Genomic DNA, 22,184 nt, shown 5'->3' with positions numbered 1-22,184 from the left:
AAGAAGCTTAAACTTTAAAAACAATCACCACAAACAGGAGACCAGCATTAGCCTCAGCACATGTGTAAGAGCCAGCCAACATATGAAATTAAACATGTAATCCAACCCACAAAATAAGATGCCTGCATAAATGCAATTCATGAATACAACCATGCCATTGAATGTCTTAATGGAAATTCATGTAAAGCTCCCAAGTGCACAAAGGATGTGTCAGAGACTCTGATAGCTGGTTGGGCTTCGTCAGTGATTAAAGACAAAAAGTTACCAACCAACTTGGTCAATGTTAAGGTTCTGCAATCGTTCCAGCAAACATGTTCTCCTGAAAACTTTAATATGCACAAAAAAACAAAACAAAAAACAGGCTACAAATATACATCACCCAGTTTGTCCCTTTTCAGCCACCAAACAGTGTTTTCTCTTTGGATAAACTCCAACAGAATGACTTACTGTTTTGGGATTTCATGGGAAATGAAATTACAGAGAAAAGCAACAAGAACTTTTTTATCAAGCTTTACATATTCAGGGATAGAGCAGTCAAGACTATTTTTGTGATTTTCCATAAAAACTTTTTAAAAAGTAAGCCATTTTCTGATGGAGATCTTATCAAAGACTTTTTGGTGGACTCTGCCATGCTAATATGCCATGAGGAAGAAGAAAATGAACACGAGTGAATGTACTCTACTCTTCTTCAGAAGAACTGTACCAAGACAGATCGAGCAGACTGTTTTTTTCCTTTTTATCCTTGGCTCTGAACAAAAGCTGTGATGTCCGCAACACAAGCCAGTTATTCATCTTTGTACGTGGGATAATGAAAGAGTTTGAGATTATGGAGGCGCTGACAGCAATGCACTCAGTGAAAGGGACTACGACAGGGAGTGATTTGTTCACGAAGGTAAGTGCTTTGATGGGCTTGGGCTGAAATGGGACACACTCGTGGGCGTTTTACCCGATGGTTGTCCAAATGTGACAGGGAAAAATGTTGGACTTTTGAATCAGATGCAAGATGAAAAGACTGAAACGAACCCAGAAACTGGTATTTTTACACTGTATTATACTCCAGGTGATCTAAGTCAGTGCTAAAAATTAACCATGTTGTTAATGAATAGTTAACTTGGTCAAGGCAAGAGCGCTGAATCACAGATGGTCTGTTCGCAGTTTCGGAGGAGCACGAGACTAAACGTTGTGACAGAGGCTACCACACAGCTGTCAGGTGGCTCAGCCTGGGCAAACTGTTAAAAAGAATATGGGACTCAAAAGCATATATACTTAAGAGTTTTGTGAGAAGAAATGCAAGAACACTCTAGAGCCCTCAAATGCATTTGCTGTTGATGTGACTGCACTAATGAACTAAATACCAAACTGCAGGACAAAGGCCTATCTGCAGATGAAATGCAGTTTCTTTCAAGCCAGCCTGAGAGCAACAGTCTTACTCGCATGCCAACAGTAAAGATGTTGGTTCTCTTTGGATCCACCGTTCTACGAGAACAAATATCCACAGTTTAACAAATCCAGTTACAGATCCATTCTCAATGACAATCACCTCTCTCTCTCTCCTCTCCTCTGTCTTTTGGATTTTCCACACAGACTTTGACCCAGACTCTTGTGCAGTTGTAGTCTGTTTTGGGTTTTAACATTTTTCTCTCTGAACAAGAAAAGGGGAACTGAAAAACTGAAGATGAAGCAATTGGACTACAAGCAAAATGCCAACAGTACTGATAAAAGTCTGAAATTTTGCAAAACTTAAATTATAAATTGTTGCCATTTTACTATGCCCACTGCATATATTCATGGCCTAATTATAAAAACTATTAAAAGTGGAATTTTATGAAGAGATAAAAATCAGTATTGAGCAGAACTGAGTTCATCATATTAATGGAGCTTTCCACAACACACCTTGTTCTCATTCAGGCCCTTATGAAAGTTAATGATCCACCAGTGACTTAAACTGTGATGACACTGTGGTTTGGCATGTGAACAGGGATCAATCACAATGCACTGACCCCAACAGTGCTTGAAAGAGCTAGGAAATTAAATAGTGAGAAAGAATAGAAATTATGCAACCTCACATTAAGTTGAATAACAACTAGCATAGGCAGTAATATGAATAACAGATATCACTGGTTTAGTTTTACATTGTGTATATACACATACTAAATCTAGACTGTGATTGAAACAGAAAAAAAAATGCAGAGAACTACATCAAACAAATTAGGAGAGAAAGATGATCATGCACACCAAAAAGTCAAGTGTTTTTTGAGAGCTCTCTGCTAGACCTTGTGGGCAAAAAAAAACCCTCCTCTAGTGGAAATCAGTTTATTGCTGCAGGGAATTTAAGATTATTATCAGTCTTCTTTGCTAACATAAGATTAATTTACAAGCTTTCACTCTAAAGTCAAACAACAGCCAGCTAAGTGAGCTAAACTAGTTTCGTTTTTCCTCCAGCAACATGTAATTTGTAGTAAGCGGCACTGCTCACCAACTGGCAGGTGTCCAGGCTTTTTTGTTCCATTAATAAATGTAGCTCTCTACCTAAGACAAACAGCCATGTGCTCAACAAACACACAAGTCAAAGACTTGAGTGGTTAGTGATTTATTACAAAAACATCTTGATTGTTGACGTATTCAGATACTCCTCTTTTGACAACACAAAAGCATATGATCCTGGAGTGAGTGCAGAAGTCATGTGGTTTCATTCTGCTACCTTACTCAGTTTGAGAGTGAATCTCTTGTGGCTGTCTCTACAGTACAGCTTCTGGTACTTTAGGCTTCCTTTAACCGTGACATCCCACAGATTACATAACTCTGCCACTGCTTGGCCCCCAGGCTTCAAGTATATGCTACTGTCGCCATGAGACTGTCAACAAGCACCATCCCCCACCCTTATACACACACACACACAGTACTTTTACAGTTACACACATCCTGAACACGTAAGCAACACAAGCTGCCCTCTGTTTAAAATGCCCTGGGAGCCATGAGCTGACTAGTTTCAAACTTGTGGTGTTATTGTGCAGCACATTCATAGGAAAACGCACATAAAATCTAGAACAATGCTGTGCTGGCTTAAAAGCCACATGACTTGTGGAAACAGAAGTAGTGAAGGCACTACTTCTGTTCCCACATGTGATACAAAACATCAGCCGAGTCAGGAGACCACTAATGCAGACAGTCAGAGTGTCTAGGGGAAGATAAATGGGTGCAATGGTGGTGATAGCAGAATTCTCAGACAGTGTATTCTCTGGATTTCTTTTGGTACAACATGCATTCCTACATACAAGAAAATGATGACAGCATGTGAAACGTTTCTTATGTCCACATAAATTTTGTGTAAACCAATGCAAAAACCTACCAAAAAATAATAAAAGAAGTGGGAATGCAACAGTTCACAGTCCTTTTACTCATACTCAACAACAGCATTCCTATCCATCCTTAGACCAAGGTTGGAGCCAATGACTGTAGAAAATCTCTATAAAAGTACAGTTAGGGGCAAAGGCAGTCGAATAAGGGCAGATTTTGTAAATATTTATCTCAGTACATCTCTGCAGTGCATTTCAAATCAAACCAGAGTGAAGTGCATACTTTCTGGTGTAATTCAAGAGGTTTTAACAAAATGACTGCATTGAGTGTTTTGTACTTGCAACCATTTTTATACGCAGCCCAATTTCAGTTCTGAATTAACAAACTACCAGCTTTACGTATAAGAACTGGTTTTAATATTGGGAGTAAAAGTCCTTCGCCACAGACATTGCCTTGAGATGCTCTGCCAGGTCTTTACTGCAACCATCTTCAGTTGGTCTCTGCATTCAGTTTTGTCTTCAGTAACTACAAGTCATGCTCCACTTGGCTGGAATAGGGAGTACGACTTGGCCATTTAATAACATCCCATTTCTTTGCCTCGAGAAACTCTTGGGTTGCTTTTGCAAAATGCCTGGATGGCCCATTTGGACTGAATTAATAAGATAAGATAAGATAAGATAAGATAACTCTTTATTGTCATTGCACAGTCATACATAGTACAGTAGTACAATGAAATTGGAAAAACTGTCCTACGTCGGCACTACATATAACACAACACGACACGATATGACACATCACAACGTAACAAACAACACAACACAGTATATTAACTTAGTATAAAAAAGAAGAATAAGTGTATGTGTATTGCACACTGTTATTATTGCACATTAATTATTATTGCACCTTTTTATAAATATAAATATTATTGTTATCGTTTTAAACATTGTTACCTCCCCCTAAAAAGTCCAGGGAGGTATCCAGTCAGGTCAGCTATTTACATTGATCAGGGCTATTGCCCTGTTGTAAAAGCTGTCCTTGAGTCTATTTGTTCGGGACCTCAGCAGCCTGAACCTCCTGCCAGACGGCAGCAGCTTAAACACCCGGTGTCCTGGGTGTGTGCAGTCCCGTAGGATGCTGCGTGCCCTCTTGAGACAGCGAGTGCTGTACAGGTCCTTCAGGGAGGGAAGAGGATGTCCAATGATTTTTTGGGCCATGTTGATGACCCTCTGGAGTGCCTTTCTGTGTGCTGTGGTGCAGCTGGAGAACCACACACCGATGCAATATGTCAGCACACTTTCAATGGAGCAGCGGTAGAAGACGGTCAGCAGCTCCTTCTTCAGGTCCATTTTTCTGAGGATTCTCAGAAAGTGGAGACGCTGTTGGGCCTTCTTTAAGACCGCAGAGGTGTTAGAGCTCCATTGGAGGTCTGTGTCTATGTCTAATCCTGCTACTTCTATCAGTTTTCACATCATCAATAATGCTACTTCCACTGGCAGCCAGACATGACCATGTATGTGTGCCTCTGCCATGTTTGACAGATGATATGGTATGCTTTTCTTTTCCATAGATTTCTATTGCAATCACTGTGGCACAAATTAATCTTGGGTTTATAAATCCAAAGTATTTTCTTCCCCCAGTCCTGGACACATGCATGCAAAACCACCAAACTTTTGCAATAACAACAGGCAGACTGTCCACTAATAAATCACTTGAGGATATTTAAAAATGCTAAAATAAGTCACCAAATACACTTTGACTACCATTACTTAGGAGGTCCATGTGGGTAAAGATTATGTTTGGAACACCGAGTTGAGAATCTGAGAATAATGCTCAGCTAATGAATAAAAAAAATATCCAGTAATCAAATTTTGGAGGTATTTTTTGTTTAATTAACTATGTGCCCGTCATCTATGGATATGATGGTCAGTGAATTGACCAATTACTCAACTGCCCCGATTGCAACTGTTGTAAAATGTGTAGTAGTGGGCATTTTTTGGCTTAGATAAAGTAGTAGCAACACAATGATGGCAACAAATGAATGCAGAAAAAGATAATGAGGAGAAATATCCAGTCAAACTTAAAATTATTTACCAAGCAGAAAGGACAAACAACTGCAGCAATTCCAGCAAATCAAATGGAAGCCAACTAATGACACCAAGCATGTTTTTTCTTAGACAACAACACAGTATCGGAGGTGTGGAGTCATTAGAAAACATGTCAGCAAGAGGCTTTGATGCTTACACACGGATGTTCACCACCTAAATCAAATGTCTCTACAAACGCGTGGACTCCCTTGGCCCATGGTGACATGCATTTCTTTTTTATTTTGCTCTTGTGAAACAAGTAGAGCAGACACAAGGAGTATCAAAGTCAGTGAGGATTAAGACATAGAAAATACAATATAGATAGATTAAAACACATGATGTTAGGTCAGGCAAAGGAACAACATAGATACCCAATTTTCAGATACAAAGTAATTTTGAATTTAACAAAAAGCTACAACATCGGATAATTACCACATTTTTCTGCCATGCAAAATAAGCAATTAGGACATCAAGTGATTTTAATATATTTCACAGTGGCCAAGCTCAAATGAGATACAAAGGTGAACGCTGCTGCAAGGGACGTGACGAGACTGGCATTACAAGAAGTGAATATCAAGCAATACTTATTTCCACATGAAAGGCGAAATGACTCATTATAAACCCTTTAGAAAAACAGTGTCCACTCTCTGACAATTTGTGGCTTGCGCTCGCTACAGTTGCCTTTCATGTACATGTATCTGAGGGTGTAAATAAAGAGGCTGACTGTTGAGTAACTTGCCTGCTGCAAGGCAACCTTGAATTTGAATCCAACATAGACAGAGCTTTACTGGCTTTGAGCTGCTTGGTTATACTTTAAATTCCTCATAATCATCCTTAAGTTAACTATAACCCTCAGTCATGTAATCTACTGCTGCCAGAGCAGCGTTCAAGACAGAAAATGAAAAATGTATCAGATTTTCACAAGCAGTTTTTCTGGCACGAGAATTAAGGAGGATCTAGATATTCTCCTCATGAACAATTTGCCTGGGTAATTCAATTAACAAGTAATACATCAGCTAATGTTCCAACAATAAGGGAGAAAAACCCCAAACTGAAACAACTGAAACCTGAATTTCTGGTGAAGCAATTAATCAATTTCAGCTTAAATCTAATCTATTTAAAAAGATTGACATGAAGCCCTGCAGCAAATTGATTTAGTGTGTCATTCTGTTGGCAGGGGAAAACGTAAACATGCTCATCAGTGTGAACATTAGTGGAAGAATTATGGGAGACATGCGGAAATGTGACTGTGGGTTGCAAAGGCGCAACTGGTGCGCTCTCGCAAATAGAAAGGCAAAAAGCATAAAATGCATTTAAACATAAGCAAACAAAAGGAGGTTTTTAATTTGTCCTGACCTGAGACGCAGATGAATGTCATGTAATCTCCTTGACCACCGGTGGCCAGGAAGGGGATCTTTTTCTTTGTCCTCCGCTTCACCTGTACAGCAGCAAGCATCTTCTCATCGTGAGGTATGAACACCTCCTTGTTGATTACAGATTTGGCACTCATCTCTGATTTAGGCAGACGTAAACAGCTGGTCACCAGTTAAAGTGGAGCAATCCAGGCTTCACTGAAGAAGAGAAGAGAGTGAAGAAAACCAGCTAATTAAATTAAGTAGGACCAACTAGACTGTGCTTAGAAAAAGCAAAGATCTCACATATCCTGAAACACACATTTTTCATTTAGCAAGTACATTAAGGGCATTTCCCATTCTTCTTTTCTAATAAATAACACGGATCCTAATTTGAAGTGTGAATCTACTGAAACAAGGTGCAAGCAGCATTGTGTAATGGCAGTGAGAGGGCAATATACAGCACAAGTCAAATGTACACACGAAAGGAACCCAGGTAGTTTTTTTTCCCTAAAAACTGAAAGTATAAAATAACTGCTAAACATTTTAGTTTTACATTACCTAAAGTAACTTTTTATAAGCGCTCTTTAAATATTGGAACTCTTATCTTTTGTGCTATACACAAAATTCTAATGGTTTCGGAAAGAAGAGGAGACACTTCCTTGTACCATGGTAGCACAAAGCTGAGGTACTTAATTGCAGATTTGTTTAGATCTTTTGTCCATGCACAAACCTAGTCTTGGACCAGTTAATCTTGTTTTCCAGCAGAGAAAAATCCACACAAGACTACCTGAATTTGCTCACAATGCACAGCTCATTAGGTTATTTCCAAAATCCTCTATAGCTGCATTTCCCTTGCAGTCAGTCTTAGCATTGCATATCTCTAAATGTTTTGGCAATATTCTCCTTGGAAGTATTGCCACTCACAAAGATGAAATGACTTCAGCTGAAGCTGTTAAGAGTACTGCTAGTCTCACAGATACAGAACAGCAATCATATTTCCATTACAACAAGCCAACTTCTACTAGTCAATCTCTTTCTGGAGGACGGCGACTAGACCACAGTAAACACAACATTACGTGTGATGGTGTCAAAGGAGGGTGTGCTTAGTTGCCCTAACCGTGAGTGAGCACAAGAAACAGTCATAAAGAAGTAGGTTAATTAGGCCCAAACCCCCTCATGAGGACTGAAACGTAATCATTTTCTCAGCCACACACATTCATTTCAGACACAGACCACTTACAACCGCATACATCACAGGCCAGCACAGGCCACCCTGCTGCTTATGAACTAATCTGTCAGCCTCAAGTAGCGCTTGAATTACTCTACAGCGAGGCAAAGACTGCAAAACACCATTTTCATCAAACTGACTTGCTTATAAAAACAACTGCCCACAAAGTAAAGTCTTTTGTAACAATGCAACAAGCTTTGAAATTAGTGCTCAGCAGCTTAGTGGAAGTACAGTTTGGTGTTTTGACTGATTAGCACAAAAGCAAACCTGCAGAAGGACAAACTTTACCAAGCACCCTCAGTGTTCTCTGGTCTAAGCGTTAAAGCAGGATTACATCATACCAAAAGAAATACTTCAAAACAAGTGGAACTTAAAAGCCTTAGACACAACAGCATTGTTACAATATAAGATAATCTAATAAATAGTCATGGAGGAAGGAGCCCATCATCACACTCCAAGTGATTTCTAATATATCCTTTTATGTTGGTTTCATTTGAATTACATCACACACAGAAGATCTATAAAATGAGATGAATCATCTCCCTGTCACAGGCACCTCACCCACAAAAATGCAACACGTTCAGCATAGATATAATGTATTCCAAGGTCACCATATTCTCCTCCCACAAAAATCTGAAGATGGTAATATGGCCTTGACTTTTTTTCTTTGAAAAAATTAAAACTACAAATTAAAATTAAAATGTCAACGTCAATCACCATGTGCTGACAATGTTTTTTATTTTAGGTAAACATACTACTTTCATCACAGAAGATTAGAAAGCTTAAGTAACAATCGAGCAGTAGTAGTGATTCTACATTTCCAACTTAATCTTTCACAGCCAGCACTTATTAAACATTCTCTCTTTCTATCCATCTTCTTGTGTGCTCTTTCAGCAATGCAAATCTTAAAAGTAAACAAAAACTTCAGCCAGGAGAGTAATTAAAGAGGCTAATAAATGTGTCTCTCTTTGGAACTGGAGATGTCCAACAACCGCAGACTTTGGCTAAGAGACAGCACAGTTTCCCATCAAAATATGCACAGGACTATTTTGCATTCAACATAAGACAGCTCCTTCAATTTAGACCTTTCATGCACAGTATACTGCCATTCTGAGCTCCGGCACCGACTGAAAAACTTGCAGCCTTATTTATAAAGAATTAGCTAGAGCTTAGTCTTCAGATTATTCCTGACAATGTGCAGACCTTTGATTCATTAAGGAGCGCTAACTATTACTTTACATACCTGTTAACTCTAAATCTCATATCACATAAAATGTACATATTTAATAAAATTTCTGACTTGCAAATTCTCCTAATAAAGGATTTATGATCCTGCCCATTTGCATAGGTCTTGGCTGGGTAAAGGATTATGGGTATGCAATAAGGGAGAGGTGTTTGTGTGCACCCAATCAATTCCAACTGGGAGTATTTGAACAGCTGTGATGCTGTGTGTAGGTAGAACACTGACTGGTTGAAAAGACATCTTTTAAAGAAAACAGAGCAAGACAAATTGAACAAGAGGGGAAAAAAGGAAAAGAAAAACAACAACAACAGGAGTAACACACATTAACAGTTGTTCCTCATGGATTTGACACTGTCCCCAGTGACGGTTTACTGTTACATATGCAGACAGCACATCCATAGCCTGTTTGTTCATTCATTATGTCCCATTTGAAATTCGGAAAGTCTTTGATCTGCCAATTAATTCATAAAATCATTAACTGATAATTCTTACTATACTGCTAATACAGCTTTTAGAGCAATAAAATCAGAACCAGACCAGAGCTGTTTTATGGCCTCTGCATTTTTGCATGTTGCATGTTCATCTCTCAAAGTCAGGAGTGACCACATTTTGATGAAAGGATGAAATGCTAAGTTATCATTCAAGATAGCATTAGCAACCTTGGTTATATCTATGGCACAGACGAGATACCAAAACAAGTTAGTGCAAGTTACCACACAGAAAATAATGTTTGCCAGATAACTGCAATATGATTCCAACATCCTTTTAGACTGACCTGCTTTGAGAGCTAGCCTCGAGGCCATTAGCAGGAATTCCAGAGTAGTTGCCACGGTTTAGCCCCCCCCCCCTTGAATACACTGACCCAATCTTCACAAAATTAATTTCATTAACTGACAGAAGCCCCACTTCAATGTGCACAAACTGTACAGCTCTCCAGAGTTATGCATCAAATCCTCCCAATATAACAAGCTTTTTCAATATTGATGCGGTATTTCTATTTTTAGCATGTGCATGTTTAGCTAACAATACTGGGGGTATATCACAGCTTTTCTTTAAATTCCACATGCACCACTCTAAATTAGTTCAACCTTTTCAGTTGCTCACAATTATTTTATTTTCTTGTTGTTTAACTAGATAGCACACTGCAAAGCAAATACAGAAAATATGCATCAACTGTTTGGTCTCGTTGCTACCTAGTAGCAAATCAGTGCAGTGGACTTTTTTTTTTTTTTTTTTTAGTGCAGTGGACTTGTTCACTTTCAAAGCCCTATTCCACAGCACCTCTCCCTCTTCTACACTATCTTCTAGCTATAAAGGAAGGCTGCCCACATCACCCCTCAAGCTGTCACCAGCACATAGCCCCCCTCAGGTGGTCCGCTGAAGCATGACGGGAAGGGGGGGATAAGTAGATGGGGGATGCAAGGAAGAGAATAAGGAACAGAAATAGGAGAAGGAAGCAAACATGAGCCTCAAGGCAGCGAAATGTAGCCAGCTCCAGTGCACAGCTTATGGTCTGACTTTGAGCAGTCTTATGCAATTCTGAGCTGTGCGAGCAGTCACAGCCAAGGAGCTGTTGTAGCAGTGAAAATGACGGACATATACTTTACGGCTGCTTATCACCCCATTTTCAAGCAAAACCTTTCAAAAACACTTCATTAACTGTGGTTGTGTATTGCCAAGGAGTAAAAGGACCAGCCCTGTTCCTGCTCATTCCCTTGCTCCCCTCTTGTGTTAATGTGAAATGTGTTCAGTCAATGCTCAGTGCTCTCCTGGGACCTCATTGGAGTGCGGTCTTTGAGCTAGCCTGCACAATGCACATCTTCTTTAAGCATCAACACGGTCCTCCCGCTTTCCAGTCTGTGCTCACAAGCACACAGGAACCGCAACTTCTTTCCACCGCAACAGAAACAGCAGGAGCTGAGAAAATGGGCCCAAAAGACAGGTGGATGATACAGGCTTTGTCAAGCTAAACTAAAGGTGTGTCTTTAGTTTCCTTTGGAGAGGCATAAAAGCTCAAAGCCAGATCAGCAGGTGGCACAGGCTAAAAAAAAGATTATTAATTAAAAAAATACATCAACCAAGTCCATCTGAAATCCATCTATTACTAAATATATTTACTCTGCTGTATGTGTAATTAAAAAGTTTAGTAAATTATCTATCACTGATATAAAGCAGTATAGTCTGGATGTATATCCAACTCTTAAGACTTTTCTTTTTAGACTGACAGCTTTAATAATCTAAGCATATAGTCTGGTGCCGTATTTGGGAATCTAGGTTAATTAACGTTGGGGAATTTACTCAGCTTTATGGAAAGTTGTAATCCACAACTAATATCCAGAAAAAGATTCCAAACATTTTTACACAGTGTACAGTTTGTTAAACAAGTCCCTTGTGCCATATTTGAGAATTAAACATACAGGTGCACTGCAGTGGCGTGCCAACGATCTTTTTTCTTTTTTTATTCCTGATAAGCCAACAATACGAAAAGCAGTGCAGACTGAACCTCAGCTGAACTGATATGAAATAAGTACAGCTGGGAATATCGCATATATTGATCTGACGCGATAACTAACTAATAAGTCCACCTTCAAAAGAAGTACATATCTACTCCTCCCACTCACATTTGACTGGCTTTGGAAATGTTCAGAAACAAAATAGTTTCTTTCATTCCACACTCCACTGTGGGAGATATCTCAAAGATATAAAAACACGCTCCCTCATCTGCAGTCTTTCATGCACATCTTTCACATCGACTCGCGGTTCTTTTCAGGGCCTCGATTTAACAGGAAAAAAAGAAACCTTCCATAGCGCACCTACGTTCACAGATTAGATCTTTAGAGAGTGATGTCATTCACCCGTGTCACTGACTGAGCGATATCCAACACTGCCACGCGAACAGATGGTGAATGTTACTTCTCATAAAATAACTGAGAGATTACGACATCGATCCTGCTGTTTTTGAGGTGTTACTGCCAGCCTGCGTTGTATTAATGCAGCACTACACCACAAATACAAAAAATAAAATCAGTTTCGCATACACAATATATCAAAAACATGTACAGTCATTTGAAAGCGAAAGATTTTTCTCAGAACTCCATCCAGTCCAGTAAAAAAACCAAAAAAAAACACCAAGTAGACCCCATGATTCAGTACCTTGTAGAACAACTTCAAGTAACTTAAAGCAATTATTTTCTATTTGACTTTCATCCATCTTCTCTTCATCCAAAGGGATATTAGCCTAATCTTCTTTAGAAATGCTAATATATTCTTCTTAGAGAGACGAGACTTTCGCCTGGCAACGCTTCATAACACGCCATACTTGTTTAGTCCTTTCCTAATTGTACAATCATGAACTTTAACATTTAACATGCTAGCTGAGGCCTGTAGAGTTTTTTTGCCTTTTTTTGCAAATTCTATGTCCTTGGAGTGAATTTGTTGGGATCGGAACATCATGGTATTGTGTTATTATGACCCACCTCAATGTTCCAGTGCCTAAACTTCTGTTTGATTATTAGCACCTAGCTGTTACCTAGACAAGCAAATGAAAGAGGGTCAGTGATCCTAGAATGGACTCATTTTATAGCTTGGAGAATCCAATAGTTTGCTCTCTATAGTAGTGCCACTTTGAAAATAGATTTTAAAATATCAAATCTTTTTTTTCTCTCTTCAAAAAGTTTCATTTAAAGCCAAATAAAAACCAAGTCCAATAGCAATGGGGTTTGTTTAAGTGGTGCAAGATAAGACACTTTAGATATAATCTATTTAGTCAAATGTACTTTACATGGAAAAAACAATAGTACTGTTGAGAAGGAATCAAAAGTATGACACTAAACAATATCCACCAGGCTTTGAAAGCTTTGTCAGACTTTCCCAGTAGAAATAAAAGCCAATCTGCATCCAGCACATTGGGCTCTGAACTGCCATATCTTCTCTTCTGAGGTATCACTTTTTTGTTTGTTTTGTTTTTGACGCAGCAAAATTTCCAAATTCCTTATAACCAAATCCAAATGAAGAGCTGTCACATGTAAGACTCGAGGAATGCAAACCTAAACAACCGTTTACTGCGTGGGTAACAATGCCAGCAAGGCAAGAAATTATATTACACACATTCTAGATTTTTATAGTTGAGAAGCTCATGCTCAGCAGAGGCATCGCACAGATTTTGAGAAAATAAACAGAGACATCCGTGTCTGCATACATAATCTAAGAGAAGCTCAAACTGTAGGCTCTTACTCAGGTAAGGAACATCTTTTGCATAAGGATCTTTTTTTAAATTCTGTTGTTAATTCAATGAGTTGTAAACTTTTTCTCGTCACAATACACATGGCGCGCATATGTGTATATAGCAATGTACGCGAGAACGAATAGTGCACATGCCATTTAATGGCCATTTTGTGTTAAAAGGGAGCACCATAGATCAACCAGACTGAATAGGATGTTATTTTCTCCCCTTAAAACAGAAAGATATGGAAGGTCCCATCCATTTTCCTGTGAAAGTCAGCTGTTAGTGAAGGTTATATATTGCCAGGGCAGCATGGGCTAACCATGAATCAATGAATGACATGCCAGGCCCCCAAATGAGCTCATTCTTTAGAGCCCAGTGCCCTCTAGCAATAAAACATTTGAGAAGGGGGCTGGGAAAACAGAAGAAAAGCAGATAGAGAGCACTTAATGAGAGATGTCTCAAACACTGCAGAGATCACGAGCATAATGACTGTTAGAGGACCAATGGCATGACACATTGCATAACAGTACAGACGTAAATATACATCAAGGTAAAAAGACAAAAATGCCACTCCATACAGCCAAAATACTGAATAAGAGCAACAATCCCTCAATGCAAAATTCGGATTTTTTTTTTTTTTTTTTTTTTTTTTAAACGCAGCGCCTGCCCTTCAACATCATCTTGCAAAAGCCAAAGTTAGATATAATGGCTGTGCTGTGATTTTTGTCTGCGTTTACAAGTAAAATGATGACTGAGAGAAACAGATGCAACTTGATGGGTTTTTTTCCTCTCATAAGCTGCACAGCTGTCTGTCACTAGCTGAAACCTTGTTGTTCGGTGTCACTCGCTGAACAGAGCAGATGGTGAAAAAACTGCGCCAGCAGCGGGAGAACAAGAGCGTTCGCGAAGGAGTACCGCCTGAAGTTTTTTTTGGGCGGGGGTGTTTCGTTTTGAGTACCTTTTTTTTTTTGCAGGATGCTGAAAAAACAAAAAAAATCTAGTGACAAAGTCACTAAGTTGGCAACAATGAGTTGAAGTGAACTGTGATGGGCCGAGAGAGATGTTAGGCATGAAATTCTACATCCACAAACGTTGATTCTGTTCATCTGGACATAGCATTTTCAGTGGGAGAAACATTTCGTCACTCACCCAAGTGACTTCTTCAGTCTCAGCTGACTGCAGGTGTCCCCAGTCTTATAAACAGTATCACTTAAACTAGTACCACTGAAGGAACAATGGGCTGTGAGGTCAGTTCCTTGAAACGTTTCTCCCACTGAAAACGCTACGTCCAGATGAACTGAATCAAATTTTGTGGATTTACCTACCTGGATGATTGAGCATGCATCAAGACGAAATTTCTGAATTTAAAGAAACTAAAAATCTGAAGGCGAGCCAAAAAACATCAGGTTCTCTTCTGAAAATAATTGAGTTGGTTGTCATGACAAAGAATATCACGTAATGTGTTGGAATTAACTCACTCTAGCTGACATTTCTTTAAGTAGTATTTTTCACATTAATACAGCGTTAGTTCTAGATGTCATCTAGTGCAGATAAGGCTCACTGTTGTTTAGTCATTCAAGATTTGCAGAAGTAGGATGTGGCAGCTGGTCAGTAGGATTGTCACGCCCTTCCTCTGCTGTCTGCTAACTGGACTGGGGAAAGTGACAGGGACGACAGCCAGTATTTTACCCAAATTTTAGCAGGTTAACAATTGGCAATGGGGGGGGAGGCACTTAAAGGACACACCCCTATATCTTTCTTGTGTCTTCCTTTCATTACCTTTCCATTAAGTATATTAAAACACAGCATAGAGCAGAGCAATTCAGGGAAAGCCTTAGACTCCAGACTTCAATGTCATTTTACCAGAAACCCTGGCAGCAGAGTGTATTTGTTCACTATATGAGATGCACCGCAGAAACAAGGATCTTTATCTCTTTATGTCTGCCTTCGAGGATATTTGCTGTCTAGCAGAAGAAGAAGCCAGGGAGGGAGCCGGCTCAACAGTTTACATCATGACTGTAATTGGACACTGAATTATGGGGAAAGGTATAAGCTTATCTTTTATGGCATGCCAGAGCAAATTAAACCCTGAACTCAGGCAGCAAGAAGCAATATTTTAATGTAAGTGGGTTAGTTAATGCCACCAGGAGCATAGGGGCAGTATAAGGAGCCTCACAGCTAATCCCAACTAAACATTCTTCAAGGTCTGCAGCATGTCCTGGAGATACAAAAGTGGGAATTGCTTTGGGATTTGGTATAGTAGTATTTAAATACAAGCATGTGTTGGACTTTGTAAAGAGCCACCCCTGAGATTTTTTAAGATATATTTAAAGCCAAAGCATATGTCTTTTTTCCCTTTAAAACGGCCATTTGGTTGATACACATTTTAAGTAAAAACACTATTTCATCATTCCCTTTTTAAAAGCTCTGAGGTGGCCCCTGGGGCTCTAAACAGTTTCCATACACATTTGGACTGTTTTGTTTTAGCACAAAGATGCCAAAAACCTGGTTTTGGATATTGCACAAATTATCCAAATATTAACACTGAACGCTTTAGATTTAAGAGGTGAACATATTTAGCCTTCAAACATCTTGCTCTGTACGGTTCACTGGAAGGAATTCAAACTATAACCCTTTGCAGCTTTAACATGTGTGCATTAGCATGTGGATAATATCTGGAGGCTTTTATACTCTAACTTGCCACTGTGACATGAAGACGAGCAAACAAACAGATGACAGAGAAGCACACCCTGCAATCATAATACTCGTGCTGGACAACTCCCCACATTCACGTTGGGCTCAAAGGAATTTCACTGGAATATTTGTATATGCTGGGCTGGCGCTCAAATATTAAACGTTTGGCAGAAACTATGTGAGCTATTTAATTTTAATTTACAACACAGGCATCAAACGTACACTTTAAAGCACAAAAACGTGACCGCGGATACAAATATATATATATTTTCTAACAGCAAAACAATTCAAATAATAACAATGTTGACAAAGAAATCCGTTCAGAAAGCCCGAGAGAATGATACATAATAATAATTTAAAAAATACACAAGTTGTTTTTTTAAGTAAGTCACACCGTCGCGTGCGCTAGTTAATGATTAACAAGCGCGCGCGCACGCTTATATTGATTGTACCGCAAAGTGGCTGAAAGGTTGTTGGCGCAGTCTTCCAGTCGTTCATCAATAACAAGAAACTCCCCCCGTACGCCTGTGTAAAATATCTGCCCAACTTTTGATTGTTTGCGGGAAGTAAGCGGGACGCAGAGACTACTCACCGATGCGTCTGAGCGAGCAGTTTCCACGTGCAGTCAACAAATCCTTGGGTTAAATGTCTCCAGCTGTCACACTTCACCTACTTTTAAACAGCTTCTTCCCTATTGTTAGCCTTCCTCTCAAAATAAAAGAGAGCATTTCGAGGTTAACATCGCGTCGACTTCACTTCTGCGATAGTTGCTGGTTTCTGAGCCGCGAGAGGAGAGTTTTTTTTCCCCCTGCTGTCGGTTTTGGAGAGCCAGTCTGTCTGACCGTGGCTCTCTCTTTCTCTCTGTGTGTGAGTGTGTATGGATGGGAGACCAGTAGCAGGTTCCCAGACACACAAACCAAACCCACCCGCCCGCCAATCACGTACAGTATCACACCACCACGTCGTGAGCTCCTCGAGTCTGTACGCTTCGCGAGACGGAGAAAATTCCCAGGCTGAATGGAGGCGGTGGCTGGATGTTTATTGCCTCTTGAAAAGTCATAATATGTATAATATTCAAACACAAAAGTGAAAGCAAAAGGATACTTCATAGAAATGTGTCAAACTATGATCATTCGGTACAACAAGCACTTACCAGGATTAACCTTGACCCTAACACATACCAAGCACCAACAGATTTTACATTTTTACATTTATAATACATAAGAATCGACTTAATTCTAAGGTGAGATTAAACTAAAATTAAGTTAAAATCAAGTTAATCTGTAGTTAGTCAATTTGTTGTAGACACCTATTCAATTCAGTTCAATTATATTTATATGGAATTCACAACAACAGGAAGTGCTCTATGTTGCAAGGTAAAGCCTCCACAATATTAGAAAGAAAGCCCAAAAAATACACAATCCCCTGTGAGCAAGCACTTGGCAACAGTGGGAAGGAAAAACTCCCTTTTAACAGGAAGAAACCTCTGGCAGGACCAGGCTCGGGGAAGGAGAGACATCTGCTGCAACCAGGTGGGGGTGAGGGGAAAGAGAAGAGGGTAAAAAGAGACAAAAGGTAAGCTAGAGGAGAGAGAGCTTCTGAAGTTGGTGGCCCGTGTCAAAATTGTCCCGAAATGTACTGTGAATGAATGAAACACTAATAGTTTATAGGGGTTAAAAAAAACAGAAAGTAGCTTCTCTTCAGTGATTCGGACTTCCCCAAGTTACAACTTTAAATAAATATGGCACTACCAAGGTTGCTGAGCTCATAAAAAAGAGCTTTCTGGCTTCTGAGGATATTGTGAGTGTAGTGGTGGAGAAATTATATATATTGTTTTTTGTTTTTTTCTATGTCTCAAACACTGAAGAAGACTGATTATCATATTTAGCCTACAAAATATCTTCTACAACTAATTTAGCCTGGTCTTAGCCTGGACAGGATTACAGTGCCTGGTGAGGTAAACCTCACAGTCCCTCTGATGATATACTGGCAGTTATGACACCAATAGGTTTTATTGCATAGTCTGTATGACTCAGACTTTAAGTACAGTATGTGATATCTCCCTGTAAGAGTTCATGAACAGTAACTGTTCAAGAAGTCTTGTAAAGGAAGTTCTCTTTTAAAAAAAAGAAAAAGAAAAAGAAAAGCTTATCCACCTTTACACATTTGTTTGGACATGTCTCCCCTCCTGAAACAGGTTACTAGAGTTCTAATAGCATCACCTCATGAGAAAACAACAGCATATAATGGTGTTATACAACAATTCTCATCACGCTGCCTGTGGCGCAGACATTACAGACTTGTGGTTATACGGCAGTTTCCCACATTATGACTGCTAACTAGGGCATTTCCCAAGATCATCTAAAAAAGAAGCTCAAGTTCTTTGAATTAGTCGTTTAGACAGGCCTACTCTACCTGAACACTTTCCAATAACGCCCCGCCGGACGTGTGGGAGGTGTCAGTGTTCAGGACCATCATCTTTTGTTTTTCTACAACCTTGCCAACAGAAATCTGCTCCATGGGAATTCACAAACACACACACACAAACAGTGGATGGTTTTGTCTGGTTGTGAGTCATCCATGTTCCCCACAGATCCCTAATTCCTCTCCTGATAGATCTGGCTTCTTTTACACGCTCTGTCTTCATTTTGAAGAAACTTGGAAACCTCTGCTTCATCTGAGATAGCTCATATTTTATGTGCTTCTGTTTTTTTGCCTATGGGGATTTGATCGTTAACATGTTGCGGAGGGAGCTGTTGAGCGGTTAAGCTATCCTTACTTACCACGATAAGCAGAGGACCCGCTGTACTATAGCAGATGTCCTTAGGTCAGCTTTATGAGATGAAATGCATGATAAGAAAACCACTTGTGGCTGGAAAAACAGCAACGCTGTAATCAGAAATTCATGTTTCTGTTTTGTCCAGGAAAAAATCATTGACAACAACTTGCAGGAGTTTGCCTGGCTTTACATTCTGGAGCCTGAGGAATCTACTACAACATGCTATTTTTTGAAATATAAGTCTAACTGTATTTATGGCAGATTTCAATCGGTTTTTCATTCAAGAATGCAACTTATTTATCATTCCACTGATAACGGGTACAGCTGATAGTCAGATTACTCTGCTTCATGCAGAAACAGAGGACATTTTCACTTGGCAAACAGCACAGCAGTAATTAAATATGAACGTTCCCAAAACTTCCTTGGGATCGTATTACTGTTTGTATGGCTTTGTTATTCCTTGCAGCAGGTAGCTTAGCAATCTGGCACAACATGTAGTTCATTTCAGGAATGTGGAATTTGAAAAAAAAAACAAAAAAAACCCCTCTTGATCCTCTGAGACTACCTGAGGCTACCTTGTGACCATCCACTTTGTTACAGAGACCCTTCTGTTGAGTATAAATTGTAATCTGAAAGGGGAATAGTTGACTCCTGTGGCTGTGAGGCCCCTGGGACAAGTACAAGAAGGTACTTTGACACTGCCCTGCACACACTCTGTGTTCTCCTACATGAGTAAACACTTTTTAATGTAATGACTCCCTTTTTCCAGGTGGAGGAAAAAGCAGAAAGTGGCCAAAGGGCGAGAAACTGATCCACACACACACACACACATATATATGAGAACACACACACACAAGCTGAGAGGGTGAAAAGGGCATTAGCAGGCATTAGTTTCCTGCTTTTGAGTTTGGGATTTGGGGCACTTGAGTCTCTCCAGGGAAAGCCTGGTCAGTGAATTTCTCTGATGAAAGAGGCAAAGCATTGAACCACGACAAGGTTTCAATAAAAGCCTCAAGACTGATTGCCCAACGAAAATGTCGGAACCTTGGCTATGCTCATTGCTCAATTCGATGCTGAGGTTAAATTTTGGATGCATGACACACCACAGAGACTGACACATCCTCCAGGTTCCCCTTGTGTGGTTTGAAGTTTCCAAGACACGTTAGAGGAGTGGAATCTTTGCGTAGGGAAGGCTGTTGGAAAAAAACAAAACAAACTACAGCCATTCACTGAAAAACAGACTCTATCAGCAAAGAGATATAACATTAGTAAGGTCTGTGGCAAATATGCAGAATTGTTAACTGTTTCACTCTTTAGAGGAACAATTTTCAATCATTAATGAGGCAATCATTCTGTTTTATCAAGGTGGTTACAAGACAGCAGTCAATAATTGTAAAATCTATACTTTTTGTAATTTCTGATGCTTAGTTTTATGAGTAAAACATTATGGTAAAACACAAGAAGCACAAAATGCATCTAGTTTTTTTTTACATTGCTTCCTCAAAACTGCTTTACTGTCATACTGAGTGATATTCAAACCACTGTTGAAACCCTCTTTTCAGCTGCACCATTATATCAAGTAGACATTTAGATGTGTTGTGCATCATTTTATGCTCATTGTTAGCACAGAGGAATGCATTTCCTCATAGCCAGGAACATTATACAATTCCAAGCTACTGTCAGGGCTCTCCGGCACTTATTCTCCTTTGGCTCCATCACTACCCCCCAACCCCCTCTTTCCCTCCCGCCAAAATCCTGGAAAAGATAAACACGCTTTCAGCCTGCAACTTCACTCGTGAGATCAGGGAGAAGGAGGTTCCTCAGTCCCATGTGGCGAGCAGGGTAAACACAGGGATCTGACTACAGAAGGAATGGAATGATGCGAGGGACCCTTTGCTCCAACCACCGCTTTTGCTTCTCATCTCCCCACACCATGGCCAGATGGCCGCCATCTCCATTCTTCCCTCTTTCACTCCTGCTAAATCAAACACTGAATTCATGTGGTTTGGAGCTTACTCTGCACAGTGTGAAGTATGAAACACACACACTCATCAGACACTGGTTACAGAGCTGCATGGGAGCTCACTCGGGAGAAAAACATGTCTTATTGTGGCTGCATACATTACTTCAGTAAGTGTGCACAGTGTGTGAGCTGTGGCATGCATTGATTTTTCCATGTATGGCTTTGTGTTCCAAGACAGCGTATGTTTTATACTCTTCCATCGGTTGTTTTGTAGTTCTTCCTGAATCTTGGCTCATCCAGAGCTGAGGAGTACGGTTATGAAAAGGGTGTGTCTGAAACTCCTCGTTTAGATTTCACTTATCAAGAAAAGTGTATATTTGCACTCTTCATGCACACGTAGCCCAGCTAATCACATTTGAAAGAGAAGCATCTGACCTGTGTTGTTTTTAAGGTACTTTCTAGCATTATCATTTGTATTTTCCACTTGAATCTTACAATTAAGTTTCTTTGCACGAGTGAGTTTTAGTTAAAATCCTCTGGTAATCAGAACCAGTTCTAATACACCTGGAGTAAACAAGCTGCTTGGCTGCGTGCACAGTTGTGCTCAGTGTAGCATGAAGACACAAACAAGCACCTCTGTGTTGATGGTTATTACAGAGTTTCTAAGACTTTATCCTTTTACAGTGAGGCATTTTAGGACATTGCCTGTCCAAAGGCTTCATATGATTTGCTCATTCATTTTGTTTATTTTGATTGCAGGACTTATCCATACGATCTTTCAGCCACTGCTGGAACATAAGGACCCGTCACTTCTTAAAAATGATCTCACCAGCTAATCGTATAACCGCTCACACTGACATAATTCTTGACAACAGTTTTGCTGAATTTTGGGACCAACACAGGACCATTCCTTTGCCAGAGACCGACACTTTAATTAGATTTGCAGAAGATATTAACCATCAATCATGTTAATGCCCAGCCAACCGCAAGTAATGACTTTCATGGTCTGATCAATCAGCGCGGCTTTGTCTCTTTATTAAAAATGCCAAATATATTTGCTTTGAATCTCTGTTTTGAATTCTGCATTCCTAATAAAATGCTGGTTTTTGAATCAGTGACGCAGGTTAGTGTGAAAAAAAAAGTCTAATTAAATCAAGACCCAGCTTATGAGGGAAAGGCAAACTTTGCACTTGTTGAAAAAAAATGAAAGAAAATGTTCAAGAATAACAACAAATTACTTTACAGTTTTATAGTATAACAAAGGGTTTTTTCAGTCTCACACTGTTGCTTGAATTTGTCCCAAACTCATCTAATGC

The 22,184-nt window shown here is 39.6% G+C and overlaps 1 protein-coding gene across 2 annotated transcripts in view; it reads right to left on the bottom strand.

Moving 5' to 3' along the window:
- stxbp6 (syntaxin binding protein 6 (amisyn)) overlaps positions 1-17,041 on the bottom strand; it is a 67,011-nt gene extending 49,970 nt beyond the window's left edge. The window contains exons 1-2 of one of the 2 annotated variants that reach the window (XM_086274847.1): positions 16,719-17,041; positions 6,738-6,952 (exon numbers count right to left, since the gene is read on the bottom strand). In XM_086274847.1, the coding sequence (XP_086130973.1) occupies positions 6,738-6,891 (154 nt within the window). In that variant the 5' untranslated portion in view covers positions 6,892-6,952; positions 16,719-17,041. The remainder of the gene's footprint in view (positions 1-6,737; positions 6,953-16,718) is intronic. The other variant, XM_086274844.1, reaches the window with a different exon arrangement.
- Between the last annotated feature and the right edge of the window lie 5,143 nt (positions 17,042-22,184).

The sequence above is a fragment of the Aulonocara sp. 'chitande type north' Nkhata Bay genome, linkage group LG19, assembly GCF_057382095.1.
Source record: "Aulonocara sp. 'chitande type north' Nkhata Bay isolate Kocher_YH1m ecotype deep benthic linkage group LG19, A_spYH_male_GT1.1, whole genome shotgun sequence".
Lineage (NCBI taxonomy): Eukaryota > Metazoa > Chordata > Actinopteri > Cichliformes > Cichlidae > Aulonocara > Aulonocara sp. 'chitande type north' Nkhata Bay.
The sequence above is the reverse complement of the archived record's forward strand: the minus strand, read 5'-3'. Positions and strand labels throughout refer to the sequence as shown.